The sequence below is a fragment of the Budorcas taxicolor genome, chromosome 10 (genome assembly GCF_023091745.1).
Source record: "Budorcas taxicolor isolate Tak-1 chromosome 10, Takin1.1, whole genome shotgun sequence".
Classification (NCBI taxonomy): Eukaryota; Metazoa; Chordata; class Mammalia; order Artiodactyla; family Bovidae; genus Budorcas; species Budorcas taxicolor.
This window is the reverse complement of record NC_068919.1, coordinates 83,879,444-83,898,816: the sequence shown is the minus strand read 5'-3', so window position 1 is coordinate 83,898,816 and position 19,373 is coordinate 83,879,444. Positions and strand designations below refer to the sequence as shown.

Below are 19,373 nucleotides of genomic sequence, written 5' to 3'. Positions count from 1 at the left end.
TCTCCCAGAAATACCTCTGTGTTTCTGGTCCACTGATAATCTTTTCTGTTTTCCAGTTTTGTTGTGATTTCATTATTTTGAAAATATATCCTGTCATCTTAATGGAACCTTAAGAGGGAGAAGATGTGGACCTTTAAGCTCAGGCTGCCTTCTCAAATCAGCAGCTTCCCCCTAGATTTTGCCTAAGTTGGTGGCATCACCTTCTGCTTAGTTAAAGAAACCAGAAACCTGGAAGTCATTCTTGCTCCTCTCTCTTCCACACTTGTGGGTGGTCTCAAAGTCCTATTGATTTAGCCTCCTAACTACTCCTCAGGTATTACTCTTCATCTCCATCCGTTTCACCGTCAGGTTTGGGTCCTCATCCCCTCCTGCCTGCATTGTACAATAGCCTCTTGATAGACTCCAAGGTTCTGTTTTCACACTCCTCAAATCCTTTCTATTCACTACTGCCACCCAGAGTTGTTGTTCAGTCACTAGGTTATGTCCAACTCTTTGTGACCCCAAGGACTGCAGCATGCCAGGCTTCCCTGTCCTTCACTATCTCCCAGAGTTTGTTCAAACTCATGTCCATTGAGTCAGTGATGCCATCCAACCATCTCATCTTCTGTCACCCTCTTCTCCTACTGCTTTCAGTCTTTCCCATTATCAGAGTCTTTTCCAATGAGTCTGCTCTTTGCATCAGGCGGTCAAAGTATTGGAACTTCAGCCTCAGTATCAGTCCTTCCAATGAATATTCAGGGTTGATTTCCTTTAGGATTTACTGGTTTGATCTCCTTGCAGTCCAAGGGGCTCTCAAGAGTCTTCTCCAGCACAGTAGTTTGAAAGTTTCAATTCTGCAGTGCTCAGCCTTCTTTATGGTCCAGCTCTCACATCCATACATGACTACTGGAAAACCCATAGCTAGGACACAGGCATGACTGTGTCTTTTCTGCAACAACCATCATTGGCTCCCCACTGCCCAGAGTAAAAAGCTTCCTTGCAAGGAATTGGAGGCCTCCCCACCTCCTGTGCCTGATTCCATCAATATCAAGCCACCTGGCTTCCCCTCTAGACCACTGTCCCAGGCCTCTGTGCTGTTTCCTCTCATTTCTCATTGTCTCACCTAATGACTCATCTTGTTCCTTCAAGACTCAGTTCAGATGTCACCTGCTGTGAAACCCTTTTCCTAGTTTCATCACCTCCACTCCTTTCTCAGGATAGGAGTCCCATATCAGTGTACCCACAACACTCCATGTCCTGCTAGCACAACCTACTCCATGGCACTGAAACCTTGTATTTGCTAGTCTGTATTCCCCCCTCCTCCTCAAAGCAGGTACCACTTCTGGTTGATTTTTGCATTCCCCAAAACTGGTCTGAACTGCTTAAGAAGTGTTTGTTGTACAAAACTAAATATGCCCCAGCCAGATGTGCTCCATCCATCCCAGGTCCTGGAAAGAGTTCCTTAAGGAGGAGACTCAGCCCACCTAGCTCACTCATCCCCCAATTCACTCATTCATTCGTGAGACCAGCTGTCTGTGGAGTGCCTATTATACACCAGGCCAGGGGCCACAAGTATGAGGAAGCAGACAGAATCCCCACCCTCTTGCAGCTCACGAGATCTGGTGAGGGAGAGAGACACTAATCAAGGAATCACATGTATGTAAATAGAGACTGGGATAAGCTCTTGGAAAGAAAGAGCTGGAGCCTGGAAAGCAGATAACCAGCAACCTAAATCTAGGCTGAGGATGGAGGGATGACCTCCCTAAGGAGGTGACTTTTGAACTGAGAGCTGAAGAATTCTGATGTGGGTAGAGACAGTTTCTGAGCAGCATAGCCATGACATAAAGGAGAGGGAAAGGACAGGAGCTGAAGGAGGGGAGGTGGCATGGAAGACAAATATTCCTCCCCTCTGTTTCTGCCTGACTACCTCAAAGCTTAGTCGCTAAAACAAGGGACATCTTATTTTATCTCATGACATTGAGGGTCACAAATTCACCCAGGCTTGAGCTGTGTGATTATTCCATTCCATGTGGCATGGCCAGTGGTCCTCAGCGGACAGATGGGCCGGCTTGAAGAGTCCAAGATGGCCTCACTCACATGTCTGGCATCCTGGGATGACCAGGAGGCTGGGTTCAGCAGGCTCCGCAGACCAGAGCATCATACACACGGCCTTTTCAGCCTGACAGCTTCAAGGTAATTCAGAGCAGCTCAGGGTCCCGAGGGTGAGTATTCCAGCGAGCAAGGTGAAAGATGCATGACCTTCTGTAACCTGGCCTCTGAAGTCTCAGAACATCACCTTAGCTGTGCTATGTGGTCAAAGCAGTCACAAACCTACTCAGATTAGAAAGGAGGACATAGACCCCTACTTCTCAGTGGGAGGAATGTCAAAGTGTTGACAGTCAGGCTGTGCAGTCATCATGATTTCTTTTTTAAGCCAGGGAATGACAATATGTTTAAGTGCCATTAGGAAAGATCAAGAGTTAGCAGCATTTGAAGACAGAGGAGAAAGAAAGGATAATCAATTGTGTTAGCTTCCTGAGGAGGAAACTGAAGCAAAGAAAGCTAAATCTCCCATTTTCCCTCAACTCTGTTGCCTCCCACCCTGACCCTGACCCCTGACTCTTTCTCTCTTTGCTGTCAGATGCAACAAGCAGCATCCATGACGCCAAAGCTGGCTTGGTGGCTCTCTTCTTACAGGCCAGAAATCATCAAATCCAGCTCCAAGTCACCTACTAACAGCCTCTCAAGTCACAGGACTTCACAGTTTACAGAACAGTTTACACATTATCTGCCTGGAAGTTGGTCTAGCACCTATTCTTAAAGACGGCACCTCTCCTCTGGGTTGTAATCATTTCTATTTAATCTTCTGCCCTGCTAGGAAGTTCTGGTTTTATCTTCCAGTTTAGAAGCAGTCTTTCTTGTTGCACTGAGAGATAGTGGTCAGAGGTTGAACTTCCTCATTATAGCTCTGCATTTATTTGAATCCAGACCTTAAGATTATCTAGGCAGCCATCCCTGGGCTGCTAAATCACCCCAAATCTCTTAATCTTTTCCTAAAGCTCCCATTTCCCATTCCCTTCAATAAGGTCTCTGGTTTTAACCCATTCAAGACCAAGTCCTTGCCATCTTCACACCCACACCGTTTATCACAACCCTTTACACACAGGTAGGCTCTGAAAGGCCAGGTGTTGGACTCAGTTAAATCTAGGTTCAAATCCAGGGTCTGATACTGTTTAATCTTGGGCAAGTTACTTAACCTTTCTGAGCTTCAGTTTCCTTATCTGAAATGAGAAATAATAATAGCCAATTTCATCAGTTGTTGTACAGGTTTGAGATACAGTGTGTGAAACACGGGGCTCACGTGAAGATGCAGTAAAAAGTAGCTGTTACGATTTTACAGCGTTCTGATAAGGACTGGCCCCATCCCACAGACAACAACCCAACTTCTGGTCCCACATCACACTGTCCCTGTGGTCTCTTTTTAGCAGAGTTCACCCTGCCTCTTCTCAGTGCAGCAGACCTCCTCTAAACCCCACCCCCCACAGCTAATCCCAGAGAATTTGATACTGTTCAGGCCAGCAAGAGCTCTGATCAGACAGACTGGGTCAGATGGGGCTCAGCCACTCTCCTGCTGTGTGATCTCAGAAAACCTGTTTAACCTCTCTGAGTCGCAATCCCCCTCACCCATGTTAAGAGGACAGATTACATGAGATACTACATTTGAAGCACTTTCCATGGCGTCCAGAACAAAGCAAGCACTCCATAGATGGCCACCAACACACAGTGGCAACAAAGCAAAGTGACTCTGGGGTCAGATTTCCAGGGTTTCATGTCCTGTCCACTACTCACCAGCTGCATGCCTGTGGGCACTTACAAGTTTCTTATGCCTCAGTGTCTTCATCTGTAAAATGGAGACAATGATGGAGATAATGATTTATAGGGTTTCTATAAGGATTAAATGAGAGAATACATCACATTTAGAATGGTGCCTAGGATACAGTAAGAATTTAGTTAAGTGTGAGATGTTATTATTTCAACTTTAAACTTCTTTGTATTCTTATATTTAAGGTACATTGACTATAAGTAGCATATTGTCAGATTGTGTTGTTTTAAAAATCTAGTCTTTGTCTCTTTTTAAAATCATCTTTGAAGTATAATCTACATACAATAATAGTCACTAATTTTAAGTACACAATTCAGTGAGTTTTGTGAAATACCCGCAGTCATGTAACCACTACCACAATCAAGATACAGAACATCACCCCCCAAAATCTTCATGCCCCTTTGCAGTCTATCCCCTCCCCACCTTGGCCCTTAACAACCACTGATATGCTTTTTGTCACCATAGTTTTGCCTTCTCTAGAATTGCATATAAATGGAATAATACACTATGGGACTATCTTTGTCTTTTATGGGCAATTTTATTCCATTTACATCCAATATAGTTACTCACATAGTTGGGTGTAAGTCTAACATCTTACTATTTATTTTCTATTTGTCTCACTGGTCCTATATTCCTTCCACCTCATTTAGGATAAATTAAATACCTTTATTATTTCATGTCTGTTATCTCACTCTTCTTTCTGTTATTATCAGAGCAATGGTTCTTAAAGTGGGTCCCTGGGCCAGCAGATTCAACTTACCCAGATTCTTGTTAGAAATGAAAATTCTCAAAAAAAAAAAAAAAAAAAGAAATGAAAATTCTCAAGCCCCATCCTGGAATCATAAACTCTGAGGGTGGAAGCCAGTTGTCTGGGTTTAACAAGTCCTCCTGGTGATGCTGAGACTGGCTAGTTTGAGAACCACTGCCTGAAGACAACTTTTGCTTCTGGCAAACAGCCAGGTTATATGCAGATCACCGCAATCCAGTTAGGAGCAGAGCTGATTCAAAGCATGGTTTCTGTCCTCGGGAGGGCTGATCTGTTACTGGTTTTCTTCTACTCCCAATGGGTAGCCCTAAGGTGGTCCCAGTTGAAAACTGGACATGCTTACTGGAGCCCTTCTTCCTTAACCATCCCTTAACTCCAGTTTTCCTCCCTGCTGGAAGAGAGGAAGAGTATTGCCAAAGGTCAGGCTCACCTGTCCTTAGCCCCTTGACCCCTCAAATTCTTATTCCTTGGTGACTGTTCAGTGCCTTCATAGTTCCCCTGGCTTTCGTAGGCTGGTTTGTATAACACAGGTTAGTCTGCAACTGCTGGGAAAGAAGCCCTCTGTCCTGTTGTTATTTCCCCACTAGAATTACAGAGTCAAAATGGGCATTTAGAACAGTTCAGTTCCTGGCACGTGGCAAAAAACTCAATAAGCGTACGTTCTTCTTCTTTCTTCTCCCAGTAGAATCCTAGGGTCATCTTGAGCTGAGCTGTTAAAAATCAACCCCTTCTACCCTTTCCATACATTTTATAGATAAGCAAACTGATGTCACACTGCGTGACTGGACTCCAGTGCAATCAGACTCCCTTGGGAGGCTGTATTTGGATGGTTTCCTGTCCCTTGTCTGGGAGGTGGCAGTGTGCTCTCCTTCTCCAGGTCATCATGGCACACCCAAGAGCCCAGCTCAGTTCTCACCTCAAAAGGAAAGAAGCCAGGGACCATGGCTTCACAGACCCACCTCTCCTCCCGCCTTCTGGCCTGGCCCAGACCTCCAGCCACGACCACACGTTTGGGGCAATCTTCTTACATTCAGTATCCCAGACATCTCATGTCTTTCCTCTGGAGCAGCGTACACACATGTGCACACACACACAGAGAAACATGCTCACCAGCAATTGAGCATGTACACAGTACCATACACAGTGTGCAAGGCCCACAGTCCAGGTGAGACCAGGCAGCTGAACTGGAGATGCAAATTGCTCTGTGTTGAACGCTAGTCCCTTATTCCAGGGAACAGAGGGAGGCAACCCTAAGCAAGAGGCCGAAAGGTCAGGCCAGGCCAAGGCCAGAGAAGACTGGGCTAGAGCCCAGCCACCACCTCCTGGTGGCCAGGACTCAGAGCTGGGTCCCTAGAGTCAGCCCAGTGAGCCCCTGTGTGACCCTGACAGGTGACGGAGAGAACACAACCTGTAAGAGAATCGACCCTTAGCCGGACTGTGGGCAGGTGCTGCAGCCTGTGACTGGTTACTTTATGAAAACAGGTGTGTGTGATTGTGTACATGTGCTCTGTGCCTCTCTGTGCATATTGGCCAGGGGGCAGGTTTTGATGCTGTGCTCAGCCTCATTGTTTCTCAGAAGGAATGCCCCAGCCTGGGGAGGTTTTAAACTGATTTTAGATAATTTGGCTCAGAAGAAATCCATTAATTTTTTTCTGATTTAAAAGCAATGCATGCTCATCGTAAAAAATGAATGTGGAAAACAGAAAAAAATGAGATGTAAAAAAAAATGAAAAGCACCTGTGCTCCCACCCCTGGAGATAATCACTGTTGACATTTTGGCGGAGTTGAGATCACATGCACATACGGTGTTCTTTTCTGCCTTCTCACTGAATCTGCAGAGAGCATTTTCTCATATTATTCCTTTTTTGCAAACCTGTTTGAAGGCCCTGTACCATTGTTTTTGCACCATAATTTGTTTAACATGTCCCCAATTGTTGGACATTCAGGTGGCTTCCAGATTGTCCCTATGGTGGAAAACCCAGGCTTATATACCTTTGTGCATGAAGTGCTGATTTCTACTCTTAAGACACGACCAGGGCATGTGCTGGGGGGCGGGGGGATACTGATCCAGGAAAGGGTGCGTGGCTTGGGTTTCAGAGGCTCAGCTGGGTGTACTTTGACCAAGAGGGGGTGGCTGGCAGGAACTGGGTGATGGGTTGGGACACAGCCACCCCTGCCAGCCCTGGATAAAGGCCCTCACAAACACCCCTCAGAGCTCGAGGGCCTGACTCCTGGTCACAAATATCCCTCCTTGGCCCCTATGGGATGACAGTGCGGGCTGTTGGTGAGGCAAGCCATAGGGCAGGGGTGAGTTTGATGCATTCATCTGTTCTGAAGATGCTAGGGCTGGTCTCCCCAACCCTACTCCCTCAGAAAGGCCCCTGCCCACCTCTGCCCACATGGATGGAAGCCCAGAGAGTAGGTGAGGTGAGCAGGGGCAGGGGCCAGGTGGAGGGGCAGGGCTGGGAGAAGGCAGCCAAGAGGGAGTTGGGAAGCTGGGCTATTACCCCTTGGCTCCATGGCTCATCTGGCAAATAGATGTCTTGGCTTCCCTTTGCCTTCCTGACCCTGCTGGAGGGGCCGTGTTGGGGAAGGAGAGCCCTGCACCCCCTGGGCTTATTTGAGTGTGCTCATCCATTCCTGACCACTGAAAGAGGACAGGGAATGGGGGAATTTCACATCTGGAGGGCTCCTCGAAGCTATGGAATTGTGGTATATTAGTGCCACCATTGATATCAGTGGCTGTTTAATCCAACTTCTCTGGTTCCAAATGGGGAAAAACCATCAGATCAAAAAGCTAACGTGGATCAGGAATGGAAACTCTGTGTATCTAACTCCCAAACCCATGAGCCTGTGGTCACATGTCCTTTAGCTCTGCGTCTGTGGCTCACGTATGCTGGTGGGGGGAGGCTGTGACAGGGGCTCAGAAGCTGCCCTGGTGGGTTAGAGAGTCCAGCCCTGCTGGGAATCAGCCCAGAGGAGCCCAGGCATGGACGTAACCTTATAAGGCCTCTGCCTTGGATGCCCAGCTCCCCATCAGCAGGAAGGAGCCCCTCCACGTCACTGTAGTCCAAGGGCTCTGCTCCCTGCATGTCTGACCTCTGGAGAGGAAGGAGGAGAGAGCAGCAGTGAGGCCTCTGGGCTGATGAGCACCACCCCCCCGCAGACAGCAGTGGCCTAAGCCCTCCCCCAGATCCCAGAACTCACCTTAGAAGGGAGGTGAGCCTAAGGAGCACCCCCGAAGACCATACTTGGGGAGAAGCACCTCCACCAGGAAGAGCTGACCTCTGTGAGCACATGGCATGGGGCAAGCTCTGAGCTAAACGTGGGCCCACCCAACCCGAGAACAAATCCTCTGTCGATGCAGCATCCCACCTGCCACCGATTCTGACAGTGTCTCCTAAGGCCCACCCCTCATTTCTCCATCTGCTCAGAGTCTCAGTGGTCCTCAGTTTATCAGAAGCCATGACAAAGCCTCCTATCCATGAGACAGTCAGTCCAAGCCACCCCACACACACAGCCACGAGGAAGGCTTCAGGACCCAAGTCTCATCCGATCAACCCTACCAAGACCCCCGAGGTCCCCTTTGACCTCAACAGGGCTGCATCATCTGGCCCTTCAGTCCATCTCACACCTTTCTCTGTACCCGCAGCCATACCAGCCTCATCTCCAGCTCTCAGGCCAACCAGCCTTTATCCACCCACTGCGTGAAATGTGTCCCTCTCCCCTCACCTTGTCAACCCATCTTCTTCCTTCAGATCTCAGCTCCAAAGAATCCCCTTGCACCTCTGTGTCAGTTCTATCCGTCGTATATTCTGACACCCTCTGCTGTACCTCCCCTTCAGGGCAGGCATCTTCTCCACCAGACTGTGAGCTCTGGAAGACCAAGTGCACATCCTTCTTCCTCTCCCTGCTTCATCCCCAGCATCCGTGCAGCGCCTGGCCATCACTGATGCTCAGTGACGATGCGGTGAATGGATAAATGAATGACCCAACTCTATGAGGTAAGTTCTGCTGCAGACAAAAAACAAAGGATCTGAGTTAAGTAGCCAGCTCAAGGCCCCGCAGCTGGCCCGTGGTACAGGCAGGGTCCAGGGCAAGTCAGACTGCAGAGTCTGCGCTCTTCACTACTTCTTTTCCTTCATCCAGAACGCCAGCCACAGTGTCTGTCTGTCTTGCTCTCCCCAGCAGGCCCTCTGAGGACTGCTCAACTGGCCACCAAGTCCCAGGGCTCTGGGGCTCCCCTCCCCGGAGCTGCCTCCAGAACCATGGAGAGCCTGAGTGAGCTACAGAACCCATTGCTGCCTCGGAGCCCCACGCACCTCCATAGCCCCTACCCCTACCCCGAGGCTTCTCCCGCCTGGCCGTGCAGGGAGAAGATCTATTCCTACCTCCTGGGCGGTGCTGGCCCTGCGCATGCCCACCAACTCCTGGACCCCGGGTCCCTGCAGCTAGCCGTGGAGGCCTGGTACAGGCCCAGCTGCCTTCTGGGGAGGGACAAGGTCAAGGAGCCCAGGGCAGGCAGCTGTGAGACCAGCTTCACAGAGGGCAGAGAACCCCCGGCTGGGCCTACGGAGCGGTCCACAGAACCTGGCCAAGTGGAAGAGGATGTCACTATCCAGACTGTGTCCTACGGGGTTCAAGAGGAGCTCCAAGGCCAAGAGGGTGACCAGGAGGAAGAAGAGGTAAGCACGTGCGTGTAAATGCAGATTCTCAGGCCCACCTCCAGGTACTGAGATTTTGTAGGCCTGGCCTGGGCCCCAGGAATCTGTATTTTACTAAAGAAGAGGCCCTCTGACACAGATGCTATCCACACTTCGAGAAACACTAGTTAGAGCTGACTAATTTTTTTTTTTACTATTTATTGCATTAAGGTATCTTTCTATTGAAGCTCATGTACAATATTACGTAAGTTTCAGGTGTACAACATAGTGATTCACAATTTTTAAAGGTTATGACTATTTGACTTTTTAATAGCATTTTTTGTTCTTGTTTTTTTTTTTTCCAGTTCAATCAAGATATAATTGTTATGTAAAATTAAGGTATATAATGCCATGGTTTGATTCATGTATGTATCACAAAATGTTTACCACAATAAGGTTAGTTAACACACCATTTACCTCACCTAATTACCATTTTGCTGTTGCTATAATGAGAATATTTAAGATCTACTCTCATAGAAACTTTCAAGTATATAATACATTATTAACTACAGCCACCACCCTGTAGCAGACTCCCAGAACTTATTCCCCTTATAACTGGAAGTTTTTACTCTTTAACCAACTTCTCCTCATTGTTCCTAATCTCCAGCCCCTGGCAACCACCGACCTACTCACTGTTTCTATGAGTTCAGCTTTTCTAGATCCTACATATAAGTGAGATCAAATGGTATTTATCTTGGACTTATTTCACTTAGCATGGAGAAGGAAATGGCAACCCACTCCAGTTTTCTTGCCTGAAGAATCCGATGGACAGAGGAGCCTGGCAGGCGACTGACTGTCCATAGGGTCGCAAGAGTCAGACGCAACTTAGTGACTAACCCTAATACTACTATTTCACTTAGCATAATGTATCAAGACTCATGTTGGCCCAAATGGCAGGATTTCCTTCTTTTTATGGCTGAATAATATTCCCTTATACATATCAGTAAACACTGTCTTTGTCAACTCACGCATCCATCTAGGGACTTCTGGTCTTTGAGGAAAGTTCACCTGGTTCTTGTTTTCTTAATTATATAAGCAATTTAAAGTCAATGCAAAAAATTATTCAAAGATAGCTATTATTTTAGTGAATGATCTTCCAGTCTTTTTACTTACTTTTTTTTCTACCTTACCCCCCAAAAGAATTCTTGCTATTCATATTTCTGTAACTGAATTTTCCTCTCTAAGCAATGTATTTGCTCCACATAATCTAATATTTTCTACCAAGGTGAATTTTAAGGGTTACATGGTATCCCATTGTAAATTCTTCCACCACTTATTAACCCAATCTCCTGGTCACTGGGCGTTGAGACTGTTCCTGATCTTTCACAGTTACTATCCTATAATGAACATCCTAGTACATGTATACTTGTGCGTGTATTCTTGCATGTGTATACTTGTAGTTTTTCCTAGTGATAAATCCCTAAGCGTGGAATCATCAAACCATTGTCAAGGTTTTTGGTCGCGAGTCCGGAGCCCAACCCACACTCCCACTAACGACAGATGAGTCTGCCCGCTGCCCCACACCACTGTCGACGGGTGTCCCGGGCCGGGTCACAAGAGCCCACTCGTGTTTTGCAGAGTGACGCCACATCGACGGAGAGTGAAAGTGAAGACAATTTCCTTACGCTGCCTCCCAGGGACCACCTGGGTCTCACCATCTTCTCCATGCTCTGCTGCTTCTGGCCCCTGGGCATCGCCGCCTTCTACTTCTCCCAGGGGGTAAGAGCCCATGGGGGCCCAGGGCTTCTGCTCCGCCCCCCCCTCCCCAGGGCACTGGGGTCAGGGCCTGGGGGGCTGGGGCTATTTTGCTGAGCGTGGGGATGTTCCCTTTCACCAGCGCCTCTCTCTCCTTAGACCAGCAAGGCCATCTCCAAGGGGGACTTCCGTCTGGCTAACACCACCTCCCGCCGGGCCCTCTTCCTGGCCACACTCTCCATCGCTGTGGGGGCTGGCCTCTATGTAGCCGTGGTGGTGGCCCTGGCAGCTTACATGTCCCAGAATGGCCACGGCTAGTGGCCAAGAAGGTCTGGCCTCCTGACTCCCCTACTCTGCCTGAGGAGGTGGAGGTGGGGTGCTGGGGGTAGCAGATTCTCTGGGGAGACAACTCATGGGGGTGGCTTGTCAGGAGGAGGCCTCCCAGGCTGCAGCCTGCGGGGTGCGACCTTCACTTCTTCCTGCCCATTGCCACCGGCCTAGAGCAGGCCGGGGGCATCACTCAGTCCAGGAGAGGGTAGGGCTGCCCACCTGGCCATCCAGGCAGAGCTGCCTCTGGCTGGGAGCTCTCCCCATTCTGCTCATTCCCCAAAGGGTCTCCTGCCCTGCAGCCACCCACTACCCAACTCTGCTAACCTCTCCACAGAGAAGAGCAGGTTACAGAGAGAGAAAGGGGTGCCTGGAGCGCAGACGCACAGAAGTCTCCACCTGGGGTCTCCCTGAACTTCCCAACTCCACTCTCTGGCCTGTGATGCTCAGACCTCAGCCAGCCAAGATGGAAATACATACAAAGGGACCCCCTTGGTCTTTCTGGTTCTAGAGGGTGCTTACCTTTTCTGTGGGCTTGTAAGACAGAGTAGATTCTAGGTGGAGAAGGGGCACCTAGGGCAGGTAAACTGTACTGAGAGCAGGTTCTTGGAGCGTCTTTATGCAGGAGGGAAAGGCAGATGAGATGACAGAGAGCCTGGAGGTCCCTGAAATATCGTTGCTCCTGTTCTCTGCCCCCATCCTCCTTTTCTGGATTCCTCCGGGACCTCTGAGCTGGCACCATGCCAGGCAGACAGAGAGAGAGAGTGCCATCAGTCCAGTAGCCACTCAGTGCAGGATCCTGGTTCCAGCCATGGGAGAATGTAGCAAGGAGACCCTGTGTAGTGAGTGTAGATGAGGGGGACACAGGGCTGGCATGGCAGCTGAGCAGCCCAGGAGGGCCTCCTAGAGGAGGTGATCAAGGTCTAGATGGATATAGAGAATGTATTGAAGGGATACTAAGGGATGACCCTTAGTATTTGTGGGCGGGTATGTGACAGGAGCCTCCCATGGGAGTTTTGGAGCTATTGGATTACACCTAAAACATCCAGCTGGAACCAAACTGAAAGCTTCACCAACTCAAAAAAGAGGAAAGTCAGGCCTGTGTCTCAGATGCCAGTGATCTTTTTCCACCTCTGAATGCTGGAGGTCAGTGATGGACCCCTGGTCAGCCTTGCAGCTTCTTCACCGGCACCTCTTCTCAGAGCTGCTCTTAACACTCTTAGCCAATAGGGAAATTTCAGAATTCTAGAAACACCCAGACAGGCAGGAGGAGCACACTTGGGAGGGCAGGCCTGCCAGCGTTCAAGCTATGGCTCTCATTGTGCATGATCTGTGGACCTGGTCATTCCGGGGCCCCATCCAGAGCTTGGGGCTGTGAACCCAACTTGTTCACCATCCTCTGCAAGCCTAGGCATTACCTAGCCCTCCAATCAATACATCCCCTGAAGTCTCACAGGCCCAGGATCAGCAGTTTTAATGTCCCATTACTGTATATACTTATCCTTGTAATAAACATTTCTGTAACACCTGGTGCCCTCTGGGCCTCTTGCTGTCCCCCCTACCTCCACCTTTGCCTGTGTCCGATCCTTCCCCAAGACTGATCTCCAACCCCCATTCTACTGCTCCTGGCCCCTTGCAGCATGTTCTCTAGAAGACCTGCCCACATCCGGGCCTTAGGAGAAGGGATAGGTGCTCTGGCTTGGAGGACTACTCTGCTGGGAGTAGCCTGGATGCCAGGTGATGGTGTGGCTTGCATTTGACTCTGCAAGACAAGGCAACGTCCAGGCTGAAGAAAAATCCGTTCTAGACTAGAGAGCCTTGGAGGTCAGGAGGAAGAGACGTGGGCCAGGGTTACTGAGGCTCCCCTGAGCTTCCTGGAGCCATCAGAGTTGGACACAAGGTATGGGGTCACCAAGGACCCCACTCCCCTGATGCCCTCTCTTGAGTCCCAATGGGGGCTGCTCAAGCGTGGTATGGGGAGGAAACCATCTCTGTCTGATTCAGGCCCCATCCTCAGCACCGAATCCCCAGTATCCTTTCTGTTCCAGGCCCCCAGGAACCTGCCTGGGCTATCAGAGGGAACAGCCTGGCCTCTAGGTCACTGCATGGAGGACACTGGCATGCCCATACCCACACACGAATACTTGGAAGACACAGCTCTGCACACACACACACACACACACACACACACACACATGCTGCACAGGCTGAGTACCCCTGAGACAGAGATCACTGCATGATACTCATTAGAAGATACTCCTGGGAAAACATTCGAGGAGAGGAGCAGAAGGAGGCAGATCTGAACTATGGAGAGGTCAGGCTGCTACTGCTGCCAAGTCGCTTCAGTCATGTCCAACTCTGTGCGACCCCATAGACAGCAGCCCACCAGGCTCCCCCATCCCTGGGATTCTCCAGGCAAGAACACTGGAGTGGGTTGCCATTTCCTTCTCCAATGCATGAAAGTGAAAAGGGAAAGTGAAGTCACTCAGTCATGTCCGACTCTTCACGACCCCATGGACTGCAACCTACCAGGCTCCTCCATCCATGGGATTTTCCAGGCAAGAGTACTGGAGTGGGGGTGCCGTCGCCTTCTCCGGTCAGGCTGCAGTGCTGGCCAAATGACTGTCTGGGCGAACCCGAGGTGGGGCCTGGAGCCTAGGTGCCCTCAGAGTTGACTCAAGGTGGGACAAAGGGCCAGACCTCCATTGCTGCTTGTCAATCAGTCACTGGATGGGAGCCACCCCTTGGGCAAAGTGGCTCTCTTCAGCCGAGGCTGCTCCCAGGTTGGGAGATGCCTGAAGGCTGTTTGCTGGAGGACGAATCCCGTCATTCCCGCTGGGCCCTGAGCAGCACGTCACTGCACCCAGCACACCCATCACGCAGCAGCAGACCCGGTAATGCCACCTACATCCTGCGGCCTTTACCTCCCCACACCGAAGGCTGCTTCCTGGGAACTCTGTGCCACTGGGCCCACAGGTAGGAGAAGCTGAAGGTGCTTCAACCACTGATGGATGGAAGCTGGTGGACAAATACCCCCAGGTTTTGCGGCGTCTCTATGGAAGGACACCAGCCATATTCCACCTGCTCTGAAGATTCCCCAGAAGGATGGAGCTTCAGCTACTGGCAGTGGCAATTTAACCAAAAGCACGTCCCTCGCTGGTTGCTTTCTCTCCCCATCTTCTTCCTCATTTTCCTGCTTCCTGGAATCAGCTCCCAATAAACTACCCACAATCGAACCCTTGCCTCAGAGGAACCCTGGGGAGTGTAAACCAAGACACAGACATGCACACACATGCGCACGTACATGTACACAAAGCATGTGCCTACCCGCACCTCCATACATACACACCTCCATCCACGTATGTGCGCGCATGGACACAGCCCACACAAGCACAGATACTGCGTGCACACACTCGCATGCACGCACACACACACAGCACATGCCCACACCGGTGTGACACAGGAAACGTAGTGGCCCCACCCAGCCCCGCCTGCTCTGGGGTCTCCTCATCCCCAGTGGGCTGGGCGCCCAGCAGTGGGCAGTACCCACTCCAGTCCAGGTCCTGCAGCCCCTGCCTCCTTCCCAGCCCTCCAGAACGCTGCTCCATGCCTGGAGACAAAAGAGAAACAGGCCAATGATTTCCTGTGTTCAAGCCAGGTCTTTCTCCCCATGGTCCTCACCCACCCCCTACCCTCAACAGCAAACCCAGACTCTGCAGGAGAAAATGGAATCAGCAGTAACAGAGCCCCTCAGGGCTTCTCTGCCCAGACCCCTCGGAAGGGCCCATCCCATGGAGCCTGGGGCCCGTCCTGATCAGTCCCTGCCACTCGGGCAGGGCCCCTTCCCCTGGCAAGCCGGGGCTTGCCTCTGGGCATGCCTGGGGCACATCAGGCCTCCTTCTTCCAGCTCTGCCTGAGTCTCAGTGCCTGAGGCTCCGGGGAAGCAGGGGGCCAGCAGTTACCCCCCTACCTGGCTGGTTCCTCAGGCTGGCAGAGGAGCTGGGGGCAGGGAGGATCCCCTGGGCATAGGTGCCCGTGATGAGCCGCAGTACCAGCACATCTGTGCAAATATCACCAATTATTTTCCCCACTATAAACACCCAGCAGGAAGGCAGGGAAGCAACCAACCCAAACTGTTTAAAATAGAAACCGAAATTGCTGCGCAGGGAAGTCGGGGCAGCGGGCAGAGTGCGGACTTGTACCAGGAACTGGGGTCTCCCGCTCCAGCTGTCCTTATGGTGCACCTGCTCCCCTCCCCCTCCCTGCAACCCCATCTCAACTTTCTCCTCCACTGGCCAAGCTGAAGGAGATGGGAAGGGTCATCCCTGAGGGTAGGAGGGTGGGATGGGCCCTCTGTAGGGGAGGGAAGATGGCTAACACAAAGGAAGCGGAGCCAGTGGTGGGGCAGCTGGGCTACAATGTGGAGAGGAGTGAGGGGAGGGAGCCTCCCTTCACTGCTCCCGAGGGTGGAGGGAGGAGGGGTACCCTCGGATAGCAGGCTGGGGACCTTGGGACGCTGGGCCAAGTGGGACCAGTGACCTGCCACCCACTCTGAATGAAAGCACTTTTCTTGATGGTGGAAAGGGCTAGAAACCAGCTCCCCTGGGGCCTCAGCTGACTTCTCTGTCCCTCCCTCCCTGCAAACAGAGCTGATAGACAGCAGGTCGCTGGTACAGTCACACGGGTCATCAGAATGCTGAAACACTTCCTTACCAGTTGATAAACAGGCCCTGCCCCAAGTGTGCCCCCCCCCTCAAATATTTCCATTTCCAGCCTTCCTGGTCCCTCTCCCAGGACACCCAGCTTCCCCCTAGGAACTAAAGGGTTAACAGGGGGCAAAGCAGCCCCCCTCCCCCCAAGTGCTCAGGCAGCCAGAGCTGCCCTGACTGTTAAAGATCTCAGATGTCACCCCTGCCCCACCAAGGCATCATCTCTGTACCCACGGCCTCTCTCCTCCCCTCGGGATGCTCCAGGGAAGCAGGCTCTCGGCAAACCCGCCGCTCCTCGCTCCTCGGTCTGCCCCTGCATCCCTACTGCTTCCCAGCGATGGTCCCAGCACGAGTCCAGGGCCCAGCCAGGCCCAAGCCCCACCCAGAGGACAGGAAGGGGGTGAGCTGAGGCAGGGGTCCATAGCGACGCAGCAAGGATATGAATCCTCCATGCTGCAGTGAGAAGCAGCCCGAGAGATGATCTGATCACAGTCCCTGATGCTGCACAAGAGACAACCAAGGCCCAGAGAGGGAGGTGAGCTGCCCAGTGTCACTCAGCAATGGATGAGCCAAACCCAGGCCTCGTCTCCCAGGCCCTGACATTGTTGAACTAGGCGGGTGATGTCTCTGCCGCCTGCCTGCCATGGTGACACTGAAAACCCAGGGAAGACTGCTGCTTCCGCGGTGAATATTAGCAAACTGCTTTCCTCAGCCTTCTTTCCAGGCTCTTTCCCGCTTCAAAGGCTGCTGTCCCAGCCAGGCCCTCCCTGGGGCCGATACCTCGGCCCTTCTATTTTGGTGGCGTGGCAGGGTGGAGCAGGAGGGTGAGAGCCTGGCCTCGCCTTGCTTGCCCCCAAGCTCACAGCAGCACCCCCACCCCCCGACCACCATGGGTGCTGTCACATCCTTCGTGCAATAGTGGGGAGGCCCTCCTCTGAGATGCAGGGTGGGGGGTACCCACTGAGACACTCAGATGTGCTGAACAAAAATAAAAGGAAGTCCTGAGGCCCATCTGCATTTCCGAATACTTCCAACCCACATGCCTTGAACTGCTCTCACCTCACTCCCTCTCCCTCTAAAGAGCCGGGCAGACTTCAAAGCCACTTCTAGCTCCATGAGGAAATGACAGAGAAAGACATTCCCAGAGGGCCGGGTGCCCCCAGAGGTGGCCTGGAAGGGGGACAGAGGGGACGGCAGGCACGTTTGCAGCAGCGGGCAGAGCCAGGGGCGAGACGGCAGGGGCAGGCCACGCTGACAGAGCACCTGCAGTGCCCAAAGGACCACCACTCAGGTTCCCTCTACCACTGAGGCAAGCGTCCTGTCCCCATTTTACAGGCTGGGAGAACAAGGCCAGCCAGGCTCTCTTTCCCCCACCCCTGTTCCACAGCTCAATGAATGGTACCACCATGACATCTGAGCAGCTACCATGGTTCCACCCTTGTCCCCCACCCACATCACATCTGAGGCCAGCGCCTGGCCATTTCCCCTCCTTCATCTCCTCCAGCCCTGTCCTGACATTTCTGCTCAGAGCCAGCTGGGAGTCATAGCCTAACACAGTGGTTGAAAGCACAGAGTCTGGAGCCACACTGCCCGGTTCAAATCCTATTTCCTGCTCTGTGCAATTGGGTGCTTTCCCATCTGGAAAATGGGTACCATGATGACTACTGCAAAGTGTTGGTGTGACTATTACAGTAATGAATACTTGTGTGGCTTCTAAAGCAGCATTAGGTGTCTAGTAAATGCTCTGTGCACGCCTGCCAATGCAGGAGACACAGGAGACAAGGGTTCAATCTCTGAATTAGGCAGATCCCCTGGAGGAGGAAATGACAACCCACTCCAGTATTCTTGTCTGAAAAATCCCAAGAACATGGGAGCCTGGCGAGCTACAGTCCACAGGATCACAAAGAATTGGACATGACTGAGTACGCATGCATAAAGTGCTATGTGGATTATATTTTGGCTGCACCACGCAGCTTGTGGGATCTTTGTTCCTCGATCAGGAATAGATCCCAAACCCTCAGCAGTGAAAGCACAGAACCCTAACCACTGGACCGCCAGGGAATTCCCTGGAGAATGATTTTCATTATCTCCAGTTGACCACCCTCCTAAATGTCAGAAGCTCCTCACTTCCCCCCATCCCCACCCCATCTACAGTCAGAAACTAAAGCCAAGTCCTGGAGGATGGAGACCCTGCTGACTTCTCTCTGCAGATGTCTGCTGATAACAAGCTGAAGGCACAAGCCTGTTTCTCGTGTCCCCCTGCCAAGAATTCTCATTTCTGCCCCACTTCCTGATATTTACCACCATGCTGATAGAAATCTTCCAAGACATAGTTTTAGAAAGTCACATCTACTCTAGCGCTTCCTGATGACTCTTCCCCACTGCCCACCCAAAACCAAGTGGAACTAATCACCTTCTTTCATGAGCCACCACCACACCTGTTCATACTGGTGTGTATGTTAGTAGCTCAGTCGTGTCCGACTCTGCAACTCCATGGACTGTAGCCCGCCAGGCTCCTCTGTCCATGGAATTCTCCAGGCAAGAATACTGGAGTGGGTTGCCATTCCCTCCTCCAGGGGATCTTCTAGACCCAGGGATCAAACTTGGTTCTCCTGCATTGCAAGCAGATTCTTTACCGTCTGAGTCAGCAGGGAAATACACACTGATATCAAGGCCATATCTACCATCCTTTGCTCCTCAGACAGTGGAGCCCATATCTGTCTCCTCCTCACTAGGTCTGGTGCAGGGCTGTCCTGGTACATGTTCAACATGGGCTGTCTGGGCACATGGGCTGGGAAAGAAGTGACTTGCCATGTGACCTGGAGACGGTCGGGGTTAGGATTCTTTCCTCCGTGATTTTTCTCTCCACGGGGAGAATTACCCACTTCTTTGGGGAGATGGGAGCCTTTCGAAGGGGGGGTGGGTGTCTAAGTGGGAGGGACTTTAGAATTCCATGGAGAATGAAACAGACCAGAGAAAGCAGGGTAGACACTTGTGGTGCCCAGCCTGGTGCTGTCAGAGCAGGGAGGGACAGGGCTCAAAACTCTTAGGTGCCATCCTCCTTCCATCTGGGATGCCATAAAGATCCATCTTTCCAGTGCAGCAAGGTCCGTGCTCTGTAGGAAGATGCAAACAAGCGGAAAGAGAAACCAGAGCAGCTGTTCACGCCTCCTTCTCTCTGGTCTCCACGAGACTCTGGGCTGAAGGCAGAGAAGAGGTTCTTTCCCGGTTTCCTCTGCTCGCAACTCAGCCCCTGGATCAGCCACATCCTCCAAAGAAGCCCACAGTTCTGAGTGCCACGGGCCTGTCCA

At 51.4% G+C, this 19,373-nt stretch overlaps 1 protein-coding gene across 1 annotated transcript; it reads left to right on the top strand.

The window, feature by feature from the left end:
- The first annotated feature begins 8,896 nt into the window (after positions 1-8,896).
- SYNDIG1L (synapse differentiation inducing 1 like) lies at positions 8,897-11,344 on the top strand. Its single transcript, XM_052647152.1, has 3 exons — positions 8,897-9,313; positions 10,910-11,050; positions 11,186-11,344. Exons 1-3 carry the CDS (start codon positions 8,897-8,899, stop codon positions 11,342-11,344), a joined length of 717 nt encoding a protein of 238 aa, XP_052503112.1.
- Positions 11,345-19,373: the final 8,029 nt, after the last annotated feature.

Coding starts and splice junctions, on each gene's coding strand:
- SYNDIG1L (XM_052647152.1), top strand. CDS start 8,897: ATGGAGAGCCTGAGTGAGCTACAGAACCCATTGCTGCCTCGGAGCCCC. Junction 9,314..10,909: donor GTGACCAGGAGGAAGAAGAG/GTAAGCACGTGC, acceptor CGTGTTTTGCAG/AGTGACGCCACATCGACGGA. Junction 11,051..11,185: donor CCTTCTACTTCTCCCAGGGG/GTAAGAGCCCAT, acceptor CTCTCTCCTTAG/ACCAGCAAGGCCATCTCCAA.